The sequence below is a fragment of the Oryzias latipes genome, chromosome 16 (assembly GCF_053564925.1).
Source record: "Oryzias latipes strain Hd-rR chromosome 16, Olatipes_Hd-rR_3.1".
NCBI lineage: Eukaryota > Metazoa > Chordata > Actinopteri > Beloniformes > Adrianichthyidae > Oryzias > Oryzias latipes.
In genome coordinates this window covers 2368180-2395685 of record NC_136252.1, presented here as the reverse complement: position 1 = coordinate 2395685, position 27506 = coordinate 2368180, and the positions used below count along the sequence as shown (strand labels likewise).

At 42.1% G+C, this 27506-nt stretch overlaps 1 protein-coding gene across 1 annotated transcript; it reads left to right on the top strand.

Annotated features, from left to right (window-relative positions):
• znf1035 (zinc finger protein 1035) lies at positions 1 to 27506 on the top strand. The gene is made up of 4 exons (XM_011473320.4): positions 1 to 655; positions 11721 to 11775; positions 18128 to 18185; positions 18274 to 27506. Exon 4 carries the CDS (start codon positions 18309 to 18311, stop codon positions 26955 to 26957), a length of 8649 nt encoding a protein of 2882 aa, XP_011471622.1. The 5' UTR covers positions 1 to 655; positions 11721 to 11775; positions 18128 to 18185; positions 18274 to 18308; the 3' UTR covers positions 26958 to 27506.

Sequence of the window (27506 nt, the reverse complement as noted above, 5' to 3'; positions counted from 1 at the left end):
AGACAGTTGTGCAGCACAGACTTAAAGGTAGGAAAAGTACTCATGGTCGCAACCCCGCCCTAATGAGGACTCCCTCGGGTTCTGAGTCACCCAGTCCACGTCCAGATCTGCCTGTGAATCCCTGAGTTAAGGCAAGCACAGCAGAGGGAACAGACCCGCGCTGCGCCAGTCAGTCCGTAAGGAGTCGTGCCGCCGTCCATCAGGCAGAGCCATAGAACGCGAGGGGGCGGGCTCTATCCGAGTCCCCGCATCTTGTCATTGGTTCTAAGCCCGCAGTTGTATAATCTGCACAGAAATTCGTGTTTATTGTTCGTATATGCACGGACTAGGATCGTGGAGGTGGATTTTAGCCCAGCGGGGCGTTGTAAACTCAATGTTCCACATTCATTGCAGCGCATAGCAAGACGAGGAACTCTGACTGAACCACTACACCTCAGCTGATAATCCACCACGGCGAGATATCTGGTTTGTGCCTCACGAAGATCATCGAAGACGTCGCCAGAGGAAAACTCCTGCCGCTTCCTCCCCCTGACAAACAAAGCCGACTAGTAAAGCCTGTGGATGGGATCTGTGAAGTGATTGTTATTGCCATACGTAACGTAGCGGATAATCTCCGAAAGCGGAGCACCTCGGAGCGACATAGAGCCACAATCTGGTAAGGGTTCTCTGCCGAACCGATGTTGCTAGCTGCTCTGCACCAATGCTAGCTTGCTAGCTCCATGCTACGAGAAGCTAATGCTCCGATTAGCAGCTAACGACTGCGGAAAAAGGGGGCAAACACGTGTCTGGAGCCGCACAAGGCTTCGGTTTTGTGGTATTTTCTTCTTTAAGGAAGATGAGTGTGTTCCACCGTTTTGTCTCGGTTCGCTTGTCAAAGTTCAGACTGGGTAAAACCAAACTAGCAGCGAACTAACCACAACGCTAAGAGACGCAAATCTATCTATCTTCCAGAAGATAATCGTTCGGTTTGTAATACTAATCTGAAAGGAAACGTTAAAGAAGAGGTCTGTGGGAAACTCACTGGAGGCTTTTCTGCTCCAAAATGAGCATGTCTGCTGCCTTCTAGTTCACACAAAAGTAACTAATGATGAATGTCCTGGATCCTGCGAGGTTTTCACAACTGTGACATGAATGATGTGCTTTTTGTGCTGCTGGGGATTCTTTCAGAAAACTTTAAGTCACTTTATCTTTACATTTTTAATCTCTCAAGAGCAAAACAATTCATCGTGTCTTGCTGGTCATGCAGCTGAGATTTTCCCATAATGTCACATCAGCAGTGGATGAGAAATTCCCAAACTGATCTGCATCACCTATATAGTATTTTTTTTTTTTGGCTTAAGCTAAAACATATGTAGTTCATGAGATTGACAGAAATTTGAATGTTGATAAATTTTGTTTTGGAGATTTTTTTAAAGAAATATTACTGTAGTTGCCAAACAGAAAATAAACCATCTGAATTTGTCATATTAATTATATAGATAAACTATAATTTTGGTTTATTACAATATTTTTTGCATTCAAATTACGTGGATGTAAAATTGTAAAAAAAAATACTATACATTAATATATTAAGCAATATGACATGTAGTTTACCTTTAGGGTTCAAGTAGATTAGTCTCAATGAGATTTTGTAGTTTAATTGAAAATTACTATAAAGGTTTCATGCAACAAACTCCTTGCAGTATCTTGAATTTATGTTGTCCAAATTTTTTTTTTGTTATATGGGAAACCAGCAGGTACTTGTGATGAGTCACTATATTCTTTTTTATTTTATTTTTTTGAACCTTTATTATTTATTATGAACATCGTCTTCTTTACTATAACAACCTGGGAGCGTCACGTTTATGAACACAATTTGGACAATCATCCAGCAGCGAATGTAAACAGAGGCACAGGTCGTGAATTGGCAGCACGAATTGAGTTCAGTGTGAACTTAGCATAAGAACGTGTGCATTCCTACTTGAACTGTGGTCTTACTGAAAATCATAACTTCAGTTATCTCGCAATTGAACTGTTGTGTGGTTATTTTGCAGAAGAGATTGACAGCCCCAGCTCCAATTCCCAATTCTACTGCCCAGCTTTTTGTCCAAGCACCCCCACCCATGTAGACTTTGATATGCTGGACACAGTTGATTCAGGCTATCAACAGTAGCTAAGGAAAGAATAAAAAGGAAAAATGGAAAAGAAAATTGGTAAGATATTGGCTTACTTTAAGGTTCAACTCACAGCACACCCAATGAACTGTGCTAACACTCCTAAAGGTGTTGACTTATGTCCCTAGCTACTGCATAAAGTCTTTTACATTCAATTCCCACTTCCCGTGCATGGCAAGCACTTGTGCCGATGCAGTAGGTTGTTCCGATTATATTTATTGGCCTAGAGATCTGTCACTACTTGTACTAACAACACCTCTATAACAGTCTTGAGTCCTGGGCCAGTCCCTTTGCACACCTCTGCAAGGCAGGCCCGTGTTCACGGATACCAAAAGAGCCATATTGTAGGGCCAGATCGACCCTGGCACCTCTGAACTACTGTAGTGAGTTGGCCTCAAGTGTCAATGCTGGGTGTCTCTCTAACACACCAAAAAATAAAAGGAAAACTGAATGGAAAGAGACATGGGTGCCACCAACTTGTCATCGATAAATGTAGTGTTGTAAGGGGTTTCTGAGCCTTTCTCATTTTTGGCCAATGCTCTGCCCATGCAAGCAAGTGCCTGTTTAAAAGCATACCTAACAAAGTCAAGGTGTGAATGCTTCAATATTCATTGCCTATTTAAATAAGACTATCCTGAGTTGTCATCTGTCAACTCAAGCTACAACCATTCATTTAGTCTTAGTCACAACTTCCCTTACAGGTGGATACGGGCTACCTGCGGGCGACAACTGGGGAGATCTAGAACATTTTAAGATGTAGACAACCCGGTTAGCCCATGAGGTAAAAATGTTTAAGCCTCTTTTTTTATATATATATTATTTTTACTATGGTCATGTTGCAGGCGACATTTCATGGTGAACACTTGAACGTGTATTAGGGTTGGGCGATGTCCCCTAAATTGGCCGTTGACGATGTTTGCTGTCAACCATCGGGATGGACGATGACATCGTCGGGGAGGGGGGGCTATTTTTACATTTTTCGTTCTTATATAACTGCTATTTGTTATTTTACTTTTTTTTATTTTATTTCCCAACTAATGACAAATCCGCGATGATCCAGTTTAAACTGAGGGAAGTGACTTTAACAAAAAAAGTAACAAACAAAATAGAAAAGAAGTAGTCCGCGACCGCACTTAACTAGTCAAGTGGACCGGCGGAGCGTGGATTTACAGCTTTGTGTTTGATGGGAAGGGAGGGGGGGTGCTTTGTTACATGAGCGGTATGTGTGGGAGATTTAAGACTGTGATCTGTCCCGCAGCTCTAGGGGTACGAGCTACCGAACTCAGAACTGGGTCTAAAAGTGTGTGTCTGAGCACAGCTTGGATCGTCAGCACACACAGCGGCGGTGTGAGTTTCAAAGCAGAAATGTCGCTCAGTCCTTAGAAAACAATCAAACAATGACGTGGATTTATGTTTCCAGTTGTGTCCCGACTAAATAAAGGCTGATGTTATTCCCACATGTTTACATGCAGCGCCACCCAAAGCTAATGTTGTTAGCTCATGTTAGCATACTGCTAATTCTGGCTTCTTTCCGGCTCCGTTCAGAAAAAGCACTGACCACACGGATAAAAATTCAAATGATGAGCGAACAGGTGTTCCATAATAACCGTAACATTATTAAAAGCACGTTTAGAAGATCGTCTCGTATATTACCAAGCTGACATGTCAATGTATATAGCCGCTCGGCGCTGTTTAACATCGTTTTGTTTTGAATTGTTACATTCTTCAAAGTTTAAAGGAAAAAAAAAGCCGCTCGGCGGAATTTATATCCCCTTCCGGTTTTCAAACCCTACTGCGCATGTGCGAATGATTTATTCCAACCGAAAGTGTGACCTTAGTGAACGTTTTTATATTCTGAAAACATTTTTCTGGGCCCATGTACACGGTTGGATTCTAATCCGACCATTGATCCCATCAAGGTACATGTAACCGCGGCTTGTGGTGTCGACTCACAACGTGGCGGGGGCGTGGCATCACGATGGTGTCTCTCCATCGTGATGTCAGTCACCCATCACGATCGGCACAACCCTAACGTGTATCAGAAAGGTCAGTAAGAAGCCAGTATGCGCAGCTCAGTCATGGCTAGAATGCGGCCTAAAGGCACCAGATGACAGCATTACCCATATGTCATAAGTGCGTGTAACTACATTATCTTCACAATATGGTAAATGGCGTATACTTATATAGCGCTTTTCTACCTACAAGTCCCAAAGCGCTTTACAGTCCATTCACCCAGTCACACACCCAGTCACACACACATTCACACGCTGGTGGCGGCTCCGCTGCTGAACACGGGCACCAACCTCCCACCAAGGTAGGGTTCAGTGTCTTGCCCAAGGACACATCGACTCATGGGCGTGCAAAGCGGGAATCAAACCTGCAATATTACGATCGTGGGTTGGCCGCCCTACCGCTGCGTCACGGCCACCCCCAAATACTTCATGATACACTTCCTACATGTACAACAATCATTTTCATGGCATTCCTTAAGGTGGCAGCACAAGCCTCAACGGAACTGCAAGACACACCCACGATCCCTTTCAGATGCTGCTTCACCTGTCTACTACCCTCTATGGGCACTGACAACTCAAAACCCACAGCACCCATGTTGGTAAACTCCCTGTATGGGTGCATGGGACTAAGCTCTTAGTTTATTTAGTCTTTTTTTTTAATGATTTATGAAGTATTTGAAATTTAGTTTCATACCAAATGACAGAATTTGACTGGGTTTAAACCTACCATTTAATCAGACAAACTATGATAGGTATTCTTTGACTGGAAATATAGTGACAAGGTAAACAATTGTCTGATGTAAAGAGTATTACTGCATATCTTTCCTACAAACTATTTCTTTAAACTGCCAAAAAATATTCAGGCTGAAAAATAAATCTCTAACAACTTTGCTCCATAAAACGTTTGGCTCTTATATAATTTTCCCTCTTTCAATTGATAATATATACAATTATAGTAATTGTCTCATGAAGTATATGCAAGACAAATGTAAGTTGCACATGCTTGTAATGCTGGTATTCAGCGCCCTTAAGCTACACTCTTGCTGTCTAAGATGTGTGTACTGGCCCCTAACTGGTCATCCGCACATGGTTACAGGTGATGCAAAAGTCCCCGTAGGATGACCAAAGAAGTTCACACAAACTATGCTCCGATTATCTAATTTCCTAATTGCTAACAGTCAGGCTGCATGCAAGGAGCACACACCTGTCATGTGAACAGCACTAAACATGTTCTTACGCGGTATGCAGAATTTTGGGGATGGAAAAAATTATTAATCCATATGACGTGCCTGAATCTCACCTACTTCACCCTTAAGGCTAGTTTATACTTCGCAGCGATCACCCATCTCCTCAATCGTATCACGCAGTCACGCAGTGTAGTTCATACTAATGTATGCTGATTTAGCTTGTGACAACTTCATTAAAGTTTTGAGTGGCATTTGTACTTTTCCAGCAACACGATTGTTTCCAGCATTTATTTTTAACATAAAGGATATCTTGCCTATAAACTTGCTTTGTGAATACAAATGCAGGTACGTTAAAGGCGGAGGATTAATTGGTATGTTTGTCTGGTAAACAGAGGCAGGCAATACAGCGTTATTCGTCACTCCAGGGAAGGCGTCTCCACTGTTCTTGAGTCCAGTAGCGGCGTGCTTTACACCACTGCATCCAACGCTTTGCATTGCACTTGGTGATGTGTGGTTTGGATTTAGCTGCTCGGTCATGGAAACCCATTCCATGAAGCTCTCTGCGTACTGTACATGGGTTAATCTGAAGGTCACATGACGTTTGGAGCTCTGTAGCAATTGTCTGTGCAGAAAGTTGGCGGCCTCTTATCACTATGAGCTTCAGGATCTGCTGGTCCCACTCTGTCAGTTTACGTGGCCTACCACTTAGTAGGTTGTTCCCAAACTCTTCCATTTTGTTCTGATAGAGCTGACAGTTGACTGTAAAATATTTAGGAGCGAGGACATTTTACCACTGGATTTGTTGCACAGGTGGTGTCCTATGACAGTTCCACGCTGGAATTCACTGAGCTCCTGAGAGCGGAACAGACTTTCACAGATGTTTGTGAAAACAGTCTGCAAGCACAAGGGCTTGATTTTATACACCTGTGGCCAGGCCAAGTGATTAGGAAACCTGATTCTAATCATTTGGATAGGTGAGCAAATACTTTTGGTAATATTGGTGTGTCTTTCCAGTAACTCGTTTTATTTTCTATCTAGTTGTCAGGACTCTCTGTGTCTGTGTGTGAAGTTACGTATTTCTTAACTTCTTATAGTGTTAAAAATACATTTTTCTGGACAGAGAGCTCCGCCTATACATACTCTAATTGCTCGAAAGAAATTGAGGTTAAACAACGCAATTTGCATTCTATTGCACTACCGGTGTGAAATACCATGTGAATTATGTAATTAGCAGGTGTCACATTTCCCAGATTGTGGCAATTCCCCTCCAATGGCCCTGCGACCCAAGGGATTACAAATCGCTGTGATGTATAAAACAGCCCGTACTTACCCTTGCATGTTGTGAAAGTATTTGGAACAACCTGTCCCCAGTGGCATGCCCTTAGAATAAAATGTACAGTACAGTACTGTACAGTACCGAAAATGGTACAGTTTTATACCAGTGCCACGTCATTAATTTTCAGTAGGCTGATAAGTTTCAGGCCTTGTTTTAGGTATTGTTAACAGAGCTGGTGTAAGAGCAGGGCAACAGTGCAGACACAGAGTGCACTACGTTGTTTTGATGTGGGTTAAAAAGACTGGCCATTCTCCCTCCTATCCTCACTGGTTTTACTTTCTAGCTCCAGTGTAAAGGGGAGGGGCAGCTTACATGCTCTCATGTTCCTCCACTGAAAAGGGACAAATTCACACGTAAAGCAGAGCGTCCCTGAGCAAAAAGGTCCTAATTGTGGCTATATTTTTCTCAAGTAGCTAGCCTGCAGATAGCACGCTTGGTCTTGGACTGTTCCCTCAGAGCGTAGGTTTTTAGAGGAATGCTCAGAAATTGGTGAATGGGGTTGAACTTTATAATACACTTAAAAGCTCAAAAAGTTTGTTTTGCATGTTATAGGCCCTTTAAGGGTCATTATGTTAGTAGAACTTATGTCTATCACTGTGTCTGTTTTGTCTGTCACTAGCCGCGGTTACATGGGCAAAATATCTTGATCGGATCAATGGTCGGGCTAAAATCCAACCGTGCACATGGGCACAGAAAACCTTTTTCCGATTAGAACAAACGTTCACATGGGTCACACATACGGTCGGAAAAAATCATTTGGGCATGCGCAGTAGTGTTAAAAAATCCCGGAAGGGGATATGAGTCCCGTTGTAAACAAACGGCTGCCACATACATTTATGCAGCAGCTCGGTAACATACGAGACGATCTTCCAAACGTGCTTTTGTTAATGTTATGAATATTATGAAGCGCCTGTTCGCTCATCATTTTATTTTTAATCCGTGTGGTCAGTGCTTTTTTTGTGGAAGAACGGAGCCGGAAAAAGCCAGTGTTAGGAGAGGTTAACACGGCCTAACAACATTAGCCTTTTGATGGACACAAAAGCCAGGACCATGCGGGAAACGCTGCAATCTTCAGCTTGGCTGCACGTAAATGTCTGGGAATAACATCAGCCTTTATTTTGTCGGGACACAACTGGAAACACAATTCCACGTGATTGTTTGAACAGTTTCTTAGCACTGAGAGGCATTTGCTTTGAAAAGTTCGCTCAATGCCCCGAAGCCGCTGTGTGAGGTGGCGGCCCAAGCTCTGCTCGGACACACGGTTCTCCAGAGTCCGGCAGCCGCTAACCCAGAGCGGCGGGACTGCTTGTTTATATGACGCGTTTTTCTTCTGATCAGGCGTTCTTTCCGATTACTTTTGCCCATGTAAACTCAGCTACTGTCTCTGTATAAGGCATGTTCATGGTATCCCCAGAACAGAAAAACGGTTCTCAAATCTTACTTTCACTTTATTTTGGGAGTTTCCACCTATTCTTTAAAATGTTTCATTCACTAAGATTGTATTAACCTTTATAGCCCTTGTAATGAATTTTAATGAGAATGACATGCCTTTGTCAAAAGATCCTTATCATGAAGCTTGTCTTACTTCTTCCTGAGATCTGTTACCTACTCTTGAAGTGGTAATAAAGAGTGCCAGTTTACTGCACTGGTGCCTCTCCCACAGTCCAGCACAGAGAAAAGAAACATGCAAAAGATAGTAGGCAGTGTGAGAGACTCCTTTTTTTCTGCCTTTTAACCACCTTGGGTTAGGTCAAATCCAGGAAGAATCAATCTATCAATGCCTGAGATCTGCCCATTTTATTTTTTTGCCTTTAATTGTTTTTGGCTATCCTTCTATTTGTTTTTCCCAACCTTTCCTTCCCTTTTTCTATGATAAGGCACCATTGGACATGCATTTATTAGCTTTTGCTTACTGGCGAGATGACTGTAAAATATAACATAAATAAATGAAACATTAACGTTGACAAACTGAAAGTCAGACTTCCCTTATGACTAAACTAAACAAGTTCCTGGTTTTACATTGACCACTTTTGTCTGTAAATCAAGTTATACATACTTCCTTGCCTTTCTTGCATATCTTGCTGGACCTGCCAAGTCAATCAAGTTTAAAATAACATTTTTCTCAAAGTTTGATCAAATGCCTTGTTTTGTCAGCCATATTTGTTCCATTGGTGAAGTTGGCTTTAATTGGATATGCTACTTTTTAATTTATAAATACTATTTGCAAGTAAAGTTTGTGACTTTTTAGAAAGATAAGTTACACGAAAAGACATTTTGTTTTCTTATTTTTTTGGTGGGTTCGGATTGGTTGCCCTTCTCCTTGTATAGTGTTAACCCAGAGGTGAGCAAACTATGGCCCAGGGGCCATATATGTGGCCCGTTAAACTATGTAATAACTGAATAAATAAGTAATCACTAAAATTAATTATATTAATAATCCTAAATATTTTATTTTTTCTGTATTTCACGTGTCTCCCGCATAGATGGTGCACTACAGAAACTGTAGTTTTCTGACTCAGACAGATCATTCCAACAGCACATGAATGCAGCATTTCTTTATGTTTGTGTTGTCCCTGAGGGACATCAACGTTATGGCGCAGTTTCACCAAATGAGAACAAAAGTCAAAGTTATAAAGTAAGAATTCCAAAATGTTCAGTTGTAATATACATACCCATATACCCAAACCTCGAGTCTTCATTAAGGGTAAAATTTACATTTTGTTAAAAGAGCACTGTCTACCAATCAATACATGTTCAGACCTATCAAGATACATTTTAATTTTTTTCTACATGGCAGGTTTGGTATTAGCATTTTATCACCACTAAGCTATGTTTTTGTAAGGTTTATGTTTCTAAAAATAGGCCACCCTGACAGGAGAGGGCAATGGACTTGCCTCATTTCAGCCGAAGACAACTTGTGCATTTTTAAAAAAACGTACAACTATCTAATTAACTATATTTTTTCTCTGGCTTCTGGAATGATGCAGTGTAACTTCTTGGAATCATCTCAATTGCACATCCATTATGCCAATCTCCCATTCCACCACATACCAAAGGTGATTTATTGGGTTGAGATCTGGTGACTGTGGAGGCCATTTGAGTCCAGTGAACTCATTGTAATGTTCAAGAAACCATGATAAGATGATTCCAGCTTAAGACTTGGCGCCTTATCCTGCTTGAAGTAGCTGTCAGAAGATGCGGGGTATCACATTCACCCCGCAAAAAGTTTATCAGTCCTGAGAAACCTTGAAATCATGTCAATTTGTGTTTCAAATCGTGTCTACACAAAATAAAGGCTGACGTTTTTCCCACCTATTTACAGCCAAGATGTACATTGTGGCATTGCCCGCAGTACGGAGTTTAAATGCATCCTAAGCTAAATGTTGTTGACATATTAGCCTGACTCTAAACCCTTCTCCTGAATCTTATGATATACACATGTGGAGACTATAGGAATATCTACATTAGTTTTTATTCTATGTAATGTTGAATAACCAAACAGACCAATATACAGTGTGGCAAACAAGTATTTAGTAAGCCACCAATTGTTCAGGTTCTCCCACCTAAAAGGTGAGAGAGGCTTGTAATTTTCTTCATAGGTAAACCCCAACTATGAGAGAAAAAATTAGAAAAAAATCCAGAAAATCACATTGTCTGATTTTTAAGAATTAATTTATAAATAATAGTAGAATTAAGTATTTGGTGACCTACAAACAAGCAAGATTTCTAGCTCTCACAGACCTATAACTTCTTCTGTAAGAGGATCCTCTGTCCTCCACTTGTTACCTATATTAATGGCACTTGTTTGAACTGGTTATTTGTATAAAAGACACCTGTTCACAACCACAAACAGTCACACTCCAAACTTCACAATGGCCTAGAACAAAAAAGCTGTCTAAGGACACCAGAAACCAAATTGTTGACCTGCACCAGGCTGGAAGACTGAATCTGACACAGGTAAGAAGCTTGGTGTGAATAAATCACCTGTGGGAGCAAATATTAGGAAATCCAAGACAAAACACTGACAATGTCCCTCTAACTGGGGCTCCTAGCAAGATCTCACCCCGTGGGGTCACAATGATCAGAAGAACGGTGAGCAAAAAACGGGGACCCCCTGCTAAAGCCAGTACATGTGCAGGCCCGTCTAAAGTTTGCTACAAAGCATTTGCATGATCCAGAAGAGGAATGGGAGAATGTCCTATGTTCAGATGAAACCGTAAAGAACTTTTTGGTCGTGTTTGGAGGAGAAAGAATGCTGAGTTGCATCCGAAGAACACCATACCACGTAAAGCCTGGGGTTGGAAACATCATGCTTTGGGGCTGTTTTTCAGCAAAGGGACGACTGATCCGTTTAAAGGAAAGAGTGAATGGGGCCAAGTATCGTCAGATTTTGAGTGAAAACCTCCTTTCTTCTGCCATGGCAGGTGAAATGTGGCTGGGTCCTTCAGCATGACAACGATCCCAAACACACATTTCCCGGATAATAAAGGAGTGGTTCCATGAGAAACATTTCAAGGTCCAGGAGTAGCCTAGACAGTCTCCAGATCTAAACCCCATAGAAAATCTTTTGAGGGAGTTGAAAGTCCGTGCTACCCATTGACAACCCCAAAACATCACTGCTCTAGAGGTGATCTGTGTTGAGGCATGGGCCAAAATACCAGCAACAGTTTTTGAGGACCTTGTCAAGACTTACAGGAAATGTTTGACTGCTGTCTTTGCCAACAAAAGGTATTTAACAAAGTATTGAGTTAAACTAATTTGTCATACTAATTTTCCACAATAATTTACAAATAAGTTATTTAAAAATCAGACAAAGTGATTTTCTGGATATCATTTCTCATGTCTGTCATAGTTGAGATATACCTATGGTGAAAATTAAAGGTCTCTCATCTTTTTAAGTGTGAGACGTTGCACAATTGGTTGCTGACTAAATAATTTTTTTACCCCCCTTTAAGTATACTTGACTGCAAAAGTAACCACAAAAGCATAGTTTCTGGAGAAATATTTAGAGGATTGTCTTTCTCTTTTGCAGGTGGCCTGGAGTAACATCCTCAGGATTTAGATGCCAGCCGACATTTTACCATCAGGTACAGCAAAGTCTTAAGATTCCATTCTCAAAGCTACAGTCAGATATTCAACTCTCACTGTGCGATGGGTAGGCATCGGCAGAATCTTCTACATTGGCTGCCGCAACCCCATCTTTCTCAAAAATTGTTGGTGTAGTCATGAATGCAGAAGGCGGTAGTCAAACGACAGTCAGGTGGGGATGACATCATTACCAAAGGAAGCAACAGCTGGGCAGTCACAGCGACTCCCCAGCTGGAAGCAGCTCTGACTGGATGATGTGTAAATTTTTCTGGACAGCGGCCGTCCATATCAAGTGCTACCAGTAGCCTGGGCAATGTCCCCTACGCGCTTGCTCAACCGCGCACTGTTAACACAATCTCAGGGCACGAGAAAATATGTGCAGCACAAAAAATAAAATCGCATACCACTGACATACACAATTTTACTATTTAAATAAAATAAAAAGTTACAAACTCAAATTCATTAGAGATGTGGTGTTTTTCAACAAAACAAACAAATTATAACATGATGATGGGATAGGACTCACGGTTTGCCGAGAAGCTTTCTTTATTTTATTTTTCCCCTTTCCTCCCGTGTTTTAGATGTTCACTTAAATGCTCAAACAAGTTCATCCTTCGAATTCTAGATCCGAATATCACATCAGTTGTGCGCACCCGATTTATGCAAGTACCTCACGAAAAAGAAGAAATGGACAGCTTCAGAGTCACGGCACCTGCATTGAAAGGTCCTCGCAGTGGTCCTCAATGAGCTCATACAGCTGGTCTGTATGCACAGGTGCATGAAAAATTAGAGGAAACATTCTTGCCACCGGACTAATACCGCCCTACCTCCAAATGTGCCACAGGGTTGGCTGACCAATGATTGTCCAGTCACCGTTGAATTTTAACTTTTTTACTTAAAACCTCAGCAACCTTGGCGCGCCATGTAAAAATGAAACTACCGCTGCCTGATTACTAGTGCCACTGCGATTGCCACCTGCCAAATTTGCTGAAAACTCGCATTTAGGTCACCGCATGGTGGCATTTATGCATATGTGACCGTAGCTAAAGTTGTTTATGTTTCCAAATGTTCCTTCATCAGTCCAGTGAACTGAACATTTAAATGTTTTTTATACATTGCACAAATTAATTATTTAAATTGTTCTTGGAAATGCTGTGATAATCAAATATTCAATTGTAGTATACTTCTAATTTGGGTGGCCTGAATTGACTTCAACTTGAGTAAAGCAAAAAAAAGTTTTTAAAGACGTTTTGCGCTTTTGAAAGAGTTCAAAAACTGAAAAAGTCCCACCATCCATCCATCCATCCATCTAACGCTTAACCGGGACTGTGTCACGTGGACAGAGGTCTAAGCAAAGATGCCCAGACTTTGCTCACCTGGGCTGGGGTGGCTGGGGTGTTTCCAGGCCAGCCGAAAGGCGCAGTGTCTCCAGCGTGTCCTGGGTCTTTCCCGGGGCCTCTGCCCAGTGTGACATGCTCGGAACACCTCCCCAGGGAGTCATCCAGGAGACATCTGGACCAGTTGTCTGAGCCACCTCAACTGGCCCCTTTCGATATGGAGTAGAAGCAGTTCTACTCCGAACGTGACCCAGCTTCTCACCCTATCTCTAAGGGAGCGCCCAGCCACCCTACGAACAAAGCTCATTTCGGCCGCTTGTATTCAGGACCTCGTTCTTTCGGTCATGACCCAGAGCTAATGACGATAGGTGAGTATTGGAACGAAGATGGAGCGGTAAATTAAAAGCTTTGGTTTTTGGCTGCGCTCTCTCCTAACCACAACGGATATAAGACAAATACTGCTACAATCCGCCTGTCAATCTCACGCTCCAATCCTCCCTCACTCGTGAACAAGACCCCAAGATATTTAAACTTCTCCGCCTGGGGCAGGGACACTACACCCACAGAGAGATGGCAAACTACCTTTCTCCGGTTGAGAAACATGGCCTCAGTTTAGCGGTGCTGACCCTCATCCCAGCCACCTTACACTCGGCAGCAAACCACCCCAATGCACGCTGGAGGTCCTGGATGAAGGACCTCCAGTTGGCTTTATCGAGGAGGTCCTAGATGAAGCCAACTGGACAAGATCATCTGCAAAGAGCAGAAAAGGAAATCCTGTGGTTCCCAAACCTGACCCCCTCCGGCCACTGGCTGTGCCTAGAAATTCTGTTAATAAAATCTATGAACAGAACTGGTGATGAAGGGCAGCCATGCCAGAGTCCAACATGCACCGGAAACAGGTCTGACTTACTGCCGGCTATATGAACCAAGTTCTTGCTATGGTCATATAGAAACCGGACAGCCCTCAGTAAGGCTCCCCAGACCCCATACTCCCATAGCACCCTCCACATGACACCACGGGGGATGTGGTCGAAAACCGTCTCTAAATCCATGGAACGCATATCATATGGACTGGATGAACGAACTCCCACGAACCCTCCAGCACCCTAAATAGGGTGTAGAGCTGGTCCATTGTTCCACGACCAGGACATAAACCGCACCGTTGTACCTGAATCTAAGGTTCGACCATCTGACAGACTCTCCTCTTCAGTACCCTGGCTTAGACTTTCCCTGGGTGGCTGAGGAGTGTGATTCCCCAGTAGTTGGAACACACCCTCCGGTCCCCCTTCTGCTTCCTCAAAGGAAGGCATGTTAGTGGGATTGAGGAGGTCCTCGAATTATTCCTTCCACCGCCCAACAATGTCCCCAGTCGAAGTCAACAGCTCCCCACCCGCACTAAAAACGGTAGCTGCAGAGAACAGCTTTCCCCTTCTGGGGCGCCAGATGGTTTGCCAGAATAATATCTTTGAGGGCAATCGATGGTCATCGACATGGCCTTACCAAACTCCCCAGGACCAAGTTTTTGCCTCCGCAACAGTCTAGGCCGCAGCTTTGGTTCAGATCAGGGAGGCCATTCCTACCAATCTCGCCCCTCCATGCTTTACTGTCATTGCCCACGTGGGCATTGAAATCGGCCAGGAGGACGATGGAGTCTCCTGTTGGGTTACTTTCCAGTACCCCTTTGAGAGACACCAAGACCGGGTCCTCTAAACTGCTGTTTGGCCTGAAGCCGAAACCACAAGAGACTCTCCCCCACCCAAAGACGAAGGGACACGCCCCTCTCGTCCATCGGGAGAACTCCAACACTTGGCGGCTGAGATGGGGGCACACGAGTAAGCCTACACCAGCCTGCCGTGTCTCACCATGAGCAACTCCAGAATGGTAGAGTCCAACCCCTCTCTAAGGCAGTGTTTTTCAACCACTGTGCTACTAGTGTGCCGCGAGAAATGGTCAGATGTGCCTCAGGAAATCATTTATTCTCACGGTTCTAAAACATTGACCTTCACCAGAAAATCAACTGTGTTCATCAAAAAAGGCACAGGTTTCATGCTGAGTAGTTTGGTGAACGCTTTGTGGTTTGTTCAGTATAAACTCACTGGATCTTTCAACATCTTGTGCATATGTCATAAGGAAGGCGAGAAAAACTTTTGTCTGTAGCTCCTCCCACACGCGGCGGGAGCGTCTGATTTCTAAATACACTTTTGGACAAATGTCGAACAGCAACTTTGTGTGTTAAATCAGAAGCAGAGGACGTGACTTGTGAACAGACAATTGATTTAAATGAAGTGCGTAGAGGGATGAAGGGAGGGGGAGGGAGTGGTCAATCCGCAGTACACATCTGTGCAGAACTGGGGCAAGTGATCCATATGTATCACGGATCATATATGCACCCCTAGTAGCTTCCCACGGGATCGGGTGTCAGACTGTGTAAAAAGTGAATAAAATAATGAAGCTCAGAGAGATGACTTAGTGCGGCATCAGAACCACTGCTTTTCACTCTAACTCCCATGATGCATTGAGTTAATGTGACGGCGTCTCACACTGCGCTGCTGTTAACTGTAATGAAGCACAACAAACGCAAACAGTTAGTAAATATTCTTTATAAAAGTAGGAAAACAGTTTAGTTTTCCCTCATGCTTGAACAAAGGAATCATTAACAGTCAGAGATTCCAGACTTTGCTCCAAGTCATCTTCACAAAAATAACAGCTATTTTGTAATAATGTCTGCATTGAAGGACAAATTCAATTTCAAACTTTATTCACGTTTGAAAAACCTGAAGAATTAGAATCTTTTTATTGTCTTAATGCAGTGCAAAACAAAATTATTTCCAGCAACTCTCTTTAATAAATACTTATACATAATAAGATATACTGTACAATAAAATAATATGAATATTGCATATAAATTTAAAGTGCAGCCAGAGCATGTCAACAGGGATAGGGGATTGTACTTTCTGCGAATCTTCCCAGAACAGAGAATATAGTGAACTTTTCATGTCACCCTATAAAACTCCAAGTAAAGCAAAGGAAATACATTTCTCACAAAGATATTCTTCGTATAAGTCCCCATAGGGTGTTATGTACATCTTTGATCTTTTTTTAGGTATGTTTCTGTCTTTTCCTGTCCTTTGCACATTGCTGAGACCATGCTTTCTGGTTTTTCTTTATCTCTTCAGTAGTTCTTGTTTCCTCCCTTCCATTTCTTGACTCACAGACTTAGTCCTCAGGGCTGAGTGTTGTTGCACCATTCTCTCTGTCTCTAACCCTCCCCCACTCTAAGCTAGTCTCATTCCCTTGCTGCTCCTGTCAGCCTTGCTACACAATACATCTACCTCTGTCTCTATAGTGCTTACACCTCCTTCAAAATTTGATCAAAACAGTACGCGTTTGTCTTTTTAAGATCTGGAGATCCTAAACCATGTGCAGTCAGTTTTTACCATTTCTGTTCCATCAGCCTAGTTGTCATTTCAGTTTATTCTTGTTTATTGTAGAGTTACCTTAGATGTGCTTTAGAAGTCTAAAGAGATGGAACTTGTTTTTAACAGGAAAGATAAAATATATTTAGATCATCAATATCTTTTTACCTTACTTTATTCCCTTTCATAGTTTTTGATGGCTTTTTTTCTTCCTGGTTGGTTCAGAGGATTGACCACAAGTTCTCAATGGGATGAGTATCTGGGGAGTTTACAGGCCATAGACCCAACATTTTAACCTTTTGTTCCCCGAGCTACTTAGTTATCACTTTTGCCTTATGGCCCGGTGCTCCATCGTGCTGGAAAATGCACAGTGTTCACTAAACTGTTGTTTGAAGAAGTTGCTGTAGGAGGGTGTTTTGCTACCATTCTTCATTCATGGCTGTGTTTTTGGGCTAAATTGTGAGTAAGCCCACTCCCTTGATGAGAAGGGACCCCACACATAAATGGTCTCAGAATGCTTTCCTGTAGGCATGACACAGGACTGATGGTAACGCTCACCTTTTCTTCTCCGGACAAGCCTTTTTCCAGATGCCCCAAACAATCGGAAATAGGCCTCATCGGAGAATATGACTTTGCCCCAGTCCTCAGCAGTCCATTCATCATACTTTTAGCATAAGATCAATCTGTCCTTGATGGTTTTTTTTGGAGAGAAGTGACTGCTTTGCTGTCATTCTTGACACCAGGCCATCTTTCATCTTGGACTCACTGTGTGTGCAGATGTGCTCACACCTGCCTGTTGCCATTCCTGAGCAGCTCCGCACTGGTGGCACTCTGATCTCGCAGCTGAATTCTCTTTAGGGTAGACCATCCTGGCGCTTACTGGACTTTCCTGGATGCTCTATAGCCTTCTTAACAAGAACTGAACCTCTTTCCTTGAAGTTCTTGAGGATCCTATAAATTGGTGATTTAGGGTCAATCTTAGTAGCCGCGGTATCCTTGCCTGTGAAGCCATTTTTATGCAACGCAATGATGGCTGCACGCGTTCCTTTGCAGGTCACCATAGTTGCCAATGGAAGAACAATGATTTCAAGCATCTCCCTCCTTTTAACATGTCTAGTCTGCCATTCTTACCCAATCAGCCTGACAGAATGATCTCCAGCCTTGTGCTTGTCAACATTTTCACCTGAGTTAAGAAGACAATTACTGAACTGATCTCGGCACGTCCTTTATTGACTGCAATGAAATGCAGTGGAAGGTTTTTTCAGGATCAAGTTAATTTTAATGGCAAAAAGGACAATGCAATTCATCTGATCACTTTCCATAACATTTTGAAGTATATGCAAATCGCTATTATAAAAACTTAAGCAGCAACTTTTCCAATTTTCAATATTTATGGCATTCTCAAAATCTTTGGCCAGGACTGTAGTTTAAAACAAGTTCTTTTTTGCTCTCTTTTATAATTGCAATTTGGACAAATGGGTCAAAATTCTGCAAAATGTGTAGTGTAGTGCTTTTTTTTAAGTGTCCTACGATGCAAAGGATTTTGTGGTGTCTTGTACGCATAGACTAATTGTATGCATGAATGTATTTACACACAGGTTCCCGATAGGATGTAACTTGGATTATCCTGGACAGTGTTTACATGTCCAAAAACAGGTGAGATTTTCTTCTATATCTCTGTTTTTAATAAGATATTGGTTTATTCTTCTAGTAAAATGTCCCTGCTTTTGTGTGTTGTTTTTAGGGTTGGAGGCACTAACCCCTAGTTACCCACAGAGCATGGCTCATGGGTGGGATTCATACTTTCCCAGCCTTCAGCCTCGGTCATCAAATCCTGGGACTGTAAAGAGGGCAGGAAAAGAGTCGGAAGGAGCCTTTTCCCAGCATTCGGAAAAGTACATGGGACATCACAATTTCTCAAGTACAGGTCCTGCTCAAGAAGCTCCAACTCAAAACTCAAACCACACAAACTATTACTATAATAGCAGTAATGATAATCCTAGCACGGACTGTGCTTATCAGAGGTACTGTGAAGAAACTGAGTGGCTAGCTGGCAGAGAAAAAATTGAAAAAAACTACATGCAAAGGTGTGGAAATAGCAGTTTCCCAGATTTTGCTAGAGATGGAATACCAACATCAATAGAGTCTTCATCTTTTGAACAAGCTGTTGAAGGACTTAACAAAGACTGTGAAATTACTGCTGCTTCTTGTCTGGGAGACTACTCAAATGTCCACAGTTGTTCTAATCCGGACGCTAGTGAAACAAGACCTTCCTGCAAATTCATGTCAGGTAACAGGATTTTGAAACAGAAACCTCACGACATTTTAAAATTTAGCGTATCCGAATGCTGTTTCTCTGACAGTAGAAATATGAATTTTCAGACTGATAACCATTGCACTGGTTTATCTGGGGCCGAAAAAAGTTTCCCATCAAACATAGCACCTACAGAAAGCCTAATTGCATGTGAGCAAAATGACAGAAGTTTGGATAAAATGGTTAAAAGCGATGCAGGGTACTATCACTTTAAACCTATATCATCTATGTTGCTACCGGCAGAGAGGGAGAATGAACATATTGACAAATTTCATGTTCAGAACGATGAGGAAGCAAAGAGAGACTTGAAAGAAGATCCATACCCAAACTTGTCGATGGCTGATAACTTTCCTGGAGATGGAATTGGTCACTGCCCAGCCTCTATTGAAAGCGAGGAGATCCCCTCAGCCTCTTTGGTTGTATTAGACCATGGGCTAGATCACATTGATCCAGCAATCTTAAATGAAGTAAGTGATGGAAGTGGAAGACCATGTAAACAAAATTCAACTAGTGGTCAAGATGAAAATGTGATTAAAGGAAGGGAAGACAAAGGCCAGGCCCTGACAATCCAAAAGAATGAGTCAAGTTTGTGTAAAACTGAGATTTCTGAGGAGAAAAAATTACCCACAAGTTCTTCTGATTGTAGTGTTGAGAAAGTGGAGTCTGGTGATGACACAAAGGAAACCAAGAAAGATGCCTCTCAATTCTTAAGCTCCCTTCCTGTCAACCAGCTAAGCTGTAAAGATACCCTTCAACTGATCGACTTCCCTTTGAATTGTAACAACAGTAATTTTGAATCCAGTTTACAATTATCTGATCACCAATCTAATGAAAGTGCACCACAAAGTAATCAATCCTTTCCTGATTATGATAAGGGCATGCAAAGTGTGGACAGTCATGTAGGGTCTGGCTTACAGTCACACATTTCAAATGACCAAATACACAAAGAACTATCAGCAAAGCTTCCCAGTGTCACTATTGACCTACCCTCTAAGGATAAAGGCTCTGAAAAGAGTCAAGACACTGGCATTCAGAAAGACTCCTGCACACAGTCTAATCATCCAACTCCAGAAGGGCCAACAAGTTCAACAGAGACTGTAAAAAAGCAAGCCCCAAGTATTTCAGCAGATTGTGCTTATGGTAGCCATATTGCCCTTGGTGACATCCCATCTGGTTGCAGTGCTGATAACAGTAACAATGTTGCACATTATCAAAACTCCTGTTTACAACAAAATATCTCTGACATGAATGTACACTCGTGTCTAGAAATGAAAACAGGTCCACACAAAAATAATACTTCTGACTCTTCTTTGGATTCTGTTGGTCCCAGAGAGACTTGTGATGACCAAATAAATCACTGTCAAGAAAAACTAAGTAAAAGTGAAAAATTTCATAATGATAACTGTAATACACCCAATCTAAATCCAAGATCTAAACTGGAATTGTGCTCCCAGCCCAACTCTCCAAACACAGATGTCGATTCCCATTTTGATAAAGATCCAACTGCCAGTGATAGTAAAATGTCTACCACAGTTGTAGAGAATTGCAGTGTGCAGCCTCCAACATCTGAAAAGGAAAATGACTCTGGTGAAATGGACTGTATCGAGGAACTTCATTCTTCAAATGTTGACATAAATTCATTTTCAGAAAGGGAATGCAGTTGTCCAAGAGAGAAAACAAGTTTATCGTTGTTTTCTGATCCGTGCGAGTCACAGCTCAAAGTTCCCTTGGAGCAAGAACCACCTATTCCTCATGAAGATATTTCTGAAAATGCAAGAGAGTCATTCAAAGAATTGGATTCTTTTACAGTGGACGAATCAGTGTCTGACATGCTCTACGGTGAACCTTTGTCGGGAGAAAGCTCTTCATGTGATGCTGACGAAGCAGATGCTGCATTGGACCAGTGCAAAAATGTATCGGTGAGCAGGTCTGAAGAGAGCAGCATGGATCACACCAAGAGATCATCTTTTCAACTAAAACCTTCCTCACAGATTAGAAAAAAGCTGCACCCCATTGTCTTATTAAGGGTCTCTGATTCTGTGGATAAAAGGAATACCTCTTACCAGTGTGCAGATTGTCAATATACAACCCAAAATGTTGACAATTTAATTGAGCACCACTGTCATTGCCATTCAGAGCTCGGCTTTGAATTCTGCAAGTCTTGCAACACTTACCTAATGAAGAATGAACAGAGAAGAAAGCACATTTGCAATGTGACTGGACAAACCTACAAATCTTCTTATTCCATCCCAGAGAAGAAGAAAAGGACTCATGGACGCCACAAGTGCAATCAGTGCAATATAGTTTTTTCAAAAATACTAGAGTATGTCAAGCATATGCGGGGTCACACTGGCAAAACACCTTACATGTGTAATCGCTGTGGCACATATTTTGCACAGCCCGGTTGTGTGCAGAGGCACCTGAGCATACCTGGTAGATGCAAGCCCTACAAACTGCTACAGACAAATTCAGATGCTGTTGTCATAAAAACTGAAACAGAGTCACAAATAGATGTTACACAAAACATTCTTCATCAAGGAATGAAGGAATGCTACATCAAACTTGTTGACATTTCCAGGATGAATCTCTGTCATATTTGTGGTAAAAGCTTTGCCAGTGCAAAGAAAGCCAAAAAGCACATTTACTCTGTCCACAATAGGAAGAAAGTGCAAGCCTTAGTAAAGGACACAACCACGAATGTCAAAAGTGAGAACACTGCAAGAGTAGAGGATGACACGAGCAGAAAATATCAATGCCCCCTTTGTCCTCGCACTTTTAAATTCTTCTACAACAGGTCTCGGCATTTGCGGGAATGTGCCACAAATGACGTTTTTGGTGGCAAGGGTAAATCTGGAGACAAATACGTCTGTCCCTTGTGTAAAGGCAAGTTTACATCCACATCTAACAGATACAAACATATTAGGGAGGTTTGCATACGGCGCTGTATTAGTCAGCTCGCAAAAGAAAAAACAATGGGATTACACGAGGATAAATGTGAACCACCTAAGGAAAATGATCTGAAACCCCGGTTGACAGAAAAAATAAAGGACAGCCTTTCAAAGGAAAACCAACCACCAACAAAGTTGCCTCGATACAAGTGCAGTCACTGCCCTGCAGTTTTCTTTCATGCCTCTGGAAAGTATAGGCATCTAAAGAAACATGAACTCTTTAAACTTACTGGAAAGATCTTTAAGTATAGGAATTCCATTTCCTCTACAATTTCTAAACCGGAGCCTCCAAGTGATATGCAGACTGAGGGTGCTAATCAGTCCCAAACAACAGCTGAAAGCAGAAGTCCCGTGAGTTGTCGCTTTTGTGGAAAAAACTTCAGTTTGTTAAAACTTCTGAAGAAACACCAACGATGTCATCGTGGTGACAGACCGTACCGCTGTCTTGAGTGTCGAAAGGGATTTAAGCAACGAGCCCATCTGATTGGTCACAAGAAAATTCATCAGAGGAGAATACAGTGCACTGTTTGCAGAAAGATTCTGCCAACTATTGGAGAACTTATCCAGCACAGGCAGGAGCATCTTAAAAGAGGTGTGCTTAAGTGTCCAGACTGTGATTTGGAGTTCCAATATCCTGCATTTCTGCTTCGACATGTGAAAACCCATGAAAATAAAGACAAGAAAGCAGATAAACTGGAAAAGGAAGCATCAACAAAGCCATTGGAATCCTTGGAAGCTGTTGAAAAAAATGAAGCAAAGCAAGTGCAATGTTCCTTGTGCAAAGAAATGTTTGAGGATGCCCACACACTAAGAAAGCACTGCCTTACTCATATTTCAAAGTCCTGTTTGAACCAATGTCCATTTTGCAAAACAAAGTTACGTCATCGTCACAACTTGCTGCGCCACATGGTCAAACATACAGGAGAAAAGCCCCTGTACTGCAAAGGTTGTACAAGACGGTTTTACAAAGAAACAAGTCTCAAGCTTCATGCTCAGAAGTGTTTAAAACCAGTCTCATCACAGTCTCAAAGTAAGACAAAGAAACGCTTCAAATGTTCTATTTGTCCACGGAGCTTTTCTAAAAAGGACCGCTGGAAAAATCATCTTCTGGGCCACAAGAAAAAGACACTCAACTTTTGTTCGAATTGTGAGCAGTACTTCGGCAGTAACAAAATTAGCAGTCATTTGAAGGATTGTAAAGGTGCAGAGCATGCCGTCGACAACAAGTTACCCCCTTGCAATTCGACTAGCTCTTCAGAAATCCAGACTGTCCATCAAAAAGCCTCTAGGGCTGATTCATTCAAGACATTCAGTTATACATGTCCTTACTGCGAACAGAAATACAGGTTTAAATCGATATTCTTGCGACATCTAGTTTCACATACTGGAGTACAGCCTTATCCATGCACGTACTGCCGTGAGAGGTTTAAATCTCAGACCCTGTGCTTACAACATGAGGCTATCTGTGGTGGTGCTGCTAATGAAGGACTATCAAAACCCAAAGCTGATGGTCCAACAAAAATGGACTCCATTAGAGAGACATCTCTGAAACCCCATCCAGACAGTGAAGCTCAGTACAAGTGCAAGTTCTGCACAAAGACTTTCATGAAAGCAAGAAACTTGAGACGTCATATTTTGACACACAATGAAGTGAAGCCATACCGCTGTAAAGCTTGTGACAGCTGTTTTTCACGATATGATCATCTGAAAGTCCACCAAGCTCGCTGCAAAGGTACAAAGACACGACTGGAGGTCAGAATCCCCAAAATCAAATTGGAGGATATTGGAAAAGGTTGGCAGGCGAACTTTGAGAAACAGGAACTTATAAAACAGAACACATTTGACTGTGAAGTCTGCATGAGAACCTTCTCTTGTCAGTCTAAACTGTCCAGACATTTCACTATGTTTCATGCTGTAAAGCCTTTCAAGTGCAATCGCTGTGGCTCTGCTTTCTCTCATGAAAAAACTCTGAAACAACACTTGAAAATAAAGAAATGTGCCCCTAACAAGCATCCCCAACAAGGACCAAACTCTTTTCTTTCATTGGGAACACCTCGTACAACCTCTAATGATAAAGGGAAACTTTATAAAGTAAAAAATCGAATGCTGATGAGGCTCCAGCCATTTGCCAACAAAATGCTGAAATATATTTGCAGTTTTTGCCCTCGTGCTTTTAAAAACTCATGGCAACTACAGATCCACACTCGATTACACACAGGAGAAAAGCCATATCCTTGTGAGAATTGTGGAGAGAGATTCATAAGGAAGGACTATGTAAAGCGTCATCAAGTGAAGTGCAGCCGAAAATGTCAGCAGAAAAAAGTTCTATGTGAGAAATGTGGTGGATTTTTCTCAGAAAACAAGCTTGCAAATCACAAAAAAGTTTGCACTCTAAAGTCGGCTTCACCAGCAGTTTCCTTGCAGTCAAACAGTCACCAAAGTCCACCAAAAGGATTTTCATGTGCATACTGTAGTTTGCGCTTTTTGCTGTTTTCACAGCTGCAGGAGCATTTTTTGAGTACCCACAAGATGGAAACAATGAAAGAACCAGTCTCAACTGCTCCTCTGCAACAACTTCTGTCTGACATGCCAAACATTAAGGAAGAGCCCACTGATGAGGGTTATGAAGGGGAGCTTTGTAATCCTTCAAGTTCCCCCTGTAAAGTAGAGTCAGCTCCCACACCTGTCACCGCAAAACAGTGGGTCTGTCAAAAGTGTAATCTGACTTTTACCAATAAAGCTGGACTAGCTGGTCATCAGCGTGTGCACCAAACAGGACATCCCTTCAACTGTAAAAGCTGCAACAGGGGTTTCTGGAATAAAACTCAACTTCGCAATCATTTTAGAAAATGTAAACCCAGTGCTGTTCATTTTGCAGCAAAAGACTCTGACCTTGAAACATACAATGAACTCCAAATAGAAAGTGAATCAGAAGTGTTGCCATCTATGTCTCGTAAGGATGACTTGGAGGATAAGTCAACAGAAAGCAGCCAAGTTGCAAGCAAAGCAAAGAAGAATGTATCATACCAATGTTCAGAATGTAATGAAAGTTTTACCGATGGCTTGATGCTAATCAGTCACCTTGAGGACCATGGTAGACGAGAACAAGAGAAAAAGATAAATACATGTGCCAAGTGTGGACAGTGGTTTTCCAATCCAGCACTTTTAGAAAAGCATATGAAGCTGCATGGAATTAGCAAGAACCACTCATGCACGATCTGCTTGCAGACATTTTTCACCTTGTCTGAACTTGAAAGACACAAAGCCAGTCATGAAATTAAAAAAAAATTTGCTTGCAAACTGTGCAAATCCACTTTCTGGACCAGGCCATTGTTATGTGAGCACTACACTAAAGATCATGAAGATGTTATATTTAAGTGTCAATTCTGCAGCAAAGCCTATGCAGTGAAGAAATCCCTCTCTAGACATTATAAAAAGTGGCACACCAAAGATTTGAAGGACCTTGCAAGTTCAACCCTAAAAAAGGGCCCAGTTGAACAACAACCTGGCAGTCAAGTAAGCACTACTGGTGAAAGTGATGAGGATGACCCTAACTGTAGTGACAGCAACTCTGATGCTGCTCCGTACTTCCCATGTCATGTGTGCGGCAAGACCTTCCCAACGTCAGAAAGTCTGGAGGATCACCAGCTTTGTCACCTGGGTGAAAAGCCACATGAATGTTCAGAGTGTGGTAAATGCTTTTTCCAGGCATCCCAGCTGCAGCAGCACCAACGAATGCACAAGTCTGAGTTTCAGTGTCAGATTTGCGGCCGGGGCTTTGTCTCCCTTTTTGCATTGCGGAATCACAAGCATTCTCACGGGAAGAGTCGTCCACACCGTTGCTCCAAGTGTGATCTTAGTTTCACTGGACCCATACAGCTGGCAGAGCACATGTCAACCCATCGTGAAGAGAGCTTCCCCTGTGACATTTGCAATAAGGTGTTTCAATGCAAAAGCAGTAGAGCTGAGCATCGGAAAAGCCACTCCAGGTCAGGTGACTGTCCCTCGCCTTCAACCTCAGTGGGAGAGTCTTCACAATCTCAAAGCACCTTTGCATATACGACAGTCTATAAATACCGCTGTGGTATTTGTCGCGAGCGTTTCCGAGATCCAGAGGAGCTTTCAGAGCATGGTTGCATGAAGGCTGTAGAGCGACACTACCCTTGTAAAGACTGCAACAAACACTTTCTTCATGCATCTCATCTAAAAAAGCACAGGAATACTCACCATCCATCATGGCCTCAAAGAGAATATGCATGCAGCCAATGCAACAAGAGTTATTCCTCCTCAGAGCACTTCACTGCCCACCTCAAAAACCATGTGGAAGCCGCAGATGAAAATACAAGCGGAACACCTTCAAACACTTTCATGTGTCCAGTTTGCTATCAGTGTTTTACTGGTGCCTCTGAACTGATTAGTCATTTTTCCAAACACCCTGATGTAATGTCTAAAACAGAAAAAATTAGACTTCACCCCTCTGAAAGCAAGCAGCACAATTTAACACCAACAGATAAATACGAATGCACGGTGTGTAGCAAGAGCTTTGAGGGGGGCGATTCTTTCCGGCACCACCATTGCTCCCAGAAGCAGCTGGTAGCAGCAGAAAGACTGTTGGTAAAAAATTCTAATCATCGTTTAGCGGAAGAGGACGAAGAGGATGAAGAGGAGGACGAAGAGGTAGATGTTACAGGAGAGGACTTGTTCAAGTGTTTTGACTGCACAATGCATTTCTCTTCCAAAAGTGCTTTGCTGGAGCATCAAAACAAACAACATCCAAATGGGAAGAAGTTCAGATGCGGAAAGTGTGGAAAGACCTTTGCCAAGAAAATTTACCTCCGAAAACATGAAAGTAGACATCAGAAAAATGAGGCTGTTCAACCCGCAGTTCAGCACCCTGACAAGGGGCTGACATGTTCCCGCTGTAGCACCACTGTAAACTCTGTGCAAGAATTGTCTTCGCACATGAGACTCCATGCTGAAAAAGAGGCAGGAAGCTTCCGCTGTGACATGTGCTACAAGTCATTTAGCCACAAACTGCTTTTGAAGCAACATCAAGAGAGTCATGTTGGTGAGGTTGTGTATGAATGTACAGAATGTGACAAAGCTTTTGCTTTCCCTCATCTTCTTGATGAGCATCAAAAGACACATGGTGGTTCCTCCAAGTAACCCTACTCTTTGAGTATCTTGAAACTCCCTCCTGCCTCAGTTGTCAGTGTGAACTTCACAAAACGAAAATCTTTGTTTTTGTTTTTCCTGAATCTTGAAAGAGTTGAGCTGATTTTACATCTTGGCCTGTTTATGTTTATGTTATGTTTATCGGTTTGTGTTTGTTCCAAAATTGGAACAGTGGAGCCACATTTTTTTTGAAAGTGTAAATCCAAAACCTTTAGCTTGGGAATTTTCAAGATTGTGTCTTAAATAAACCCAGAATCCTAAGGTCCCTTGGCAGTTTGGTTGACAATGTATTATTTAGTGTATTTTAATCCTCTGGAGTTTTGTATGTTATAACAATTCCTTACTTTGTATATATACATAGAATTCATTTTGCTCTCTTTCCTTAAATCAATGTTTGTATTTTTCTTTCTTAGGATATTGTGTAAAATCTAATGTGCATTGTAAAGATTCTCTTGGTGGACTATTATTTTGACCTGCAAAAAATGGTAAATGTTTTACTGAATTGATTGAGTCGGTCAAGTAAAGTTACCTACAAAGTTT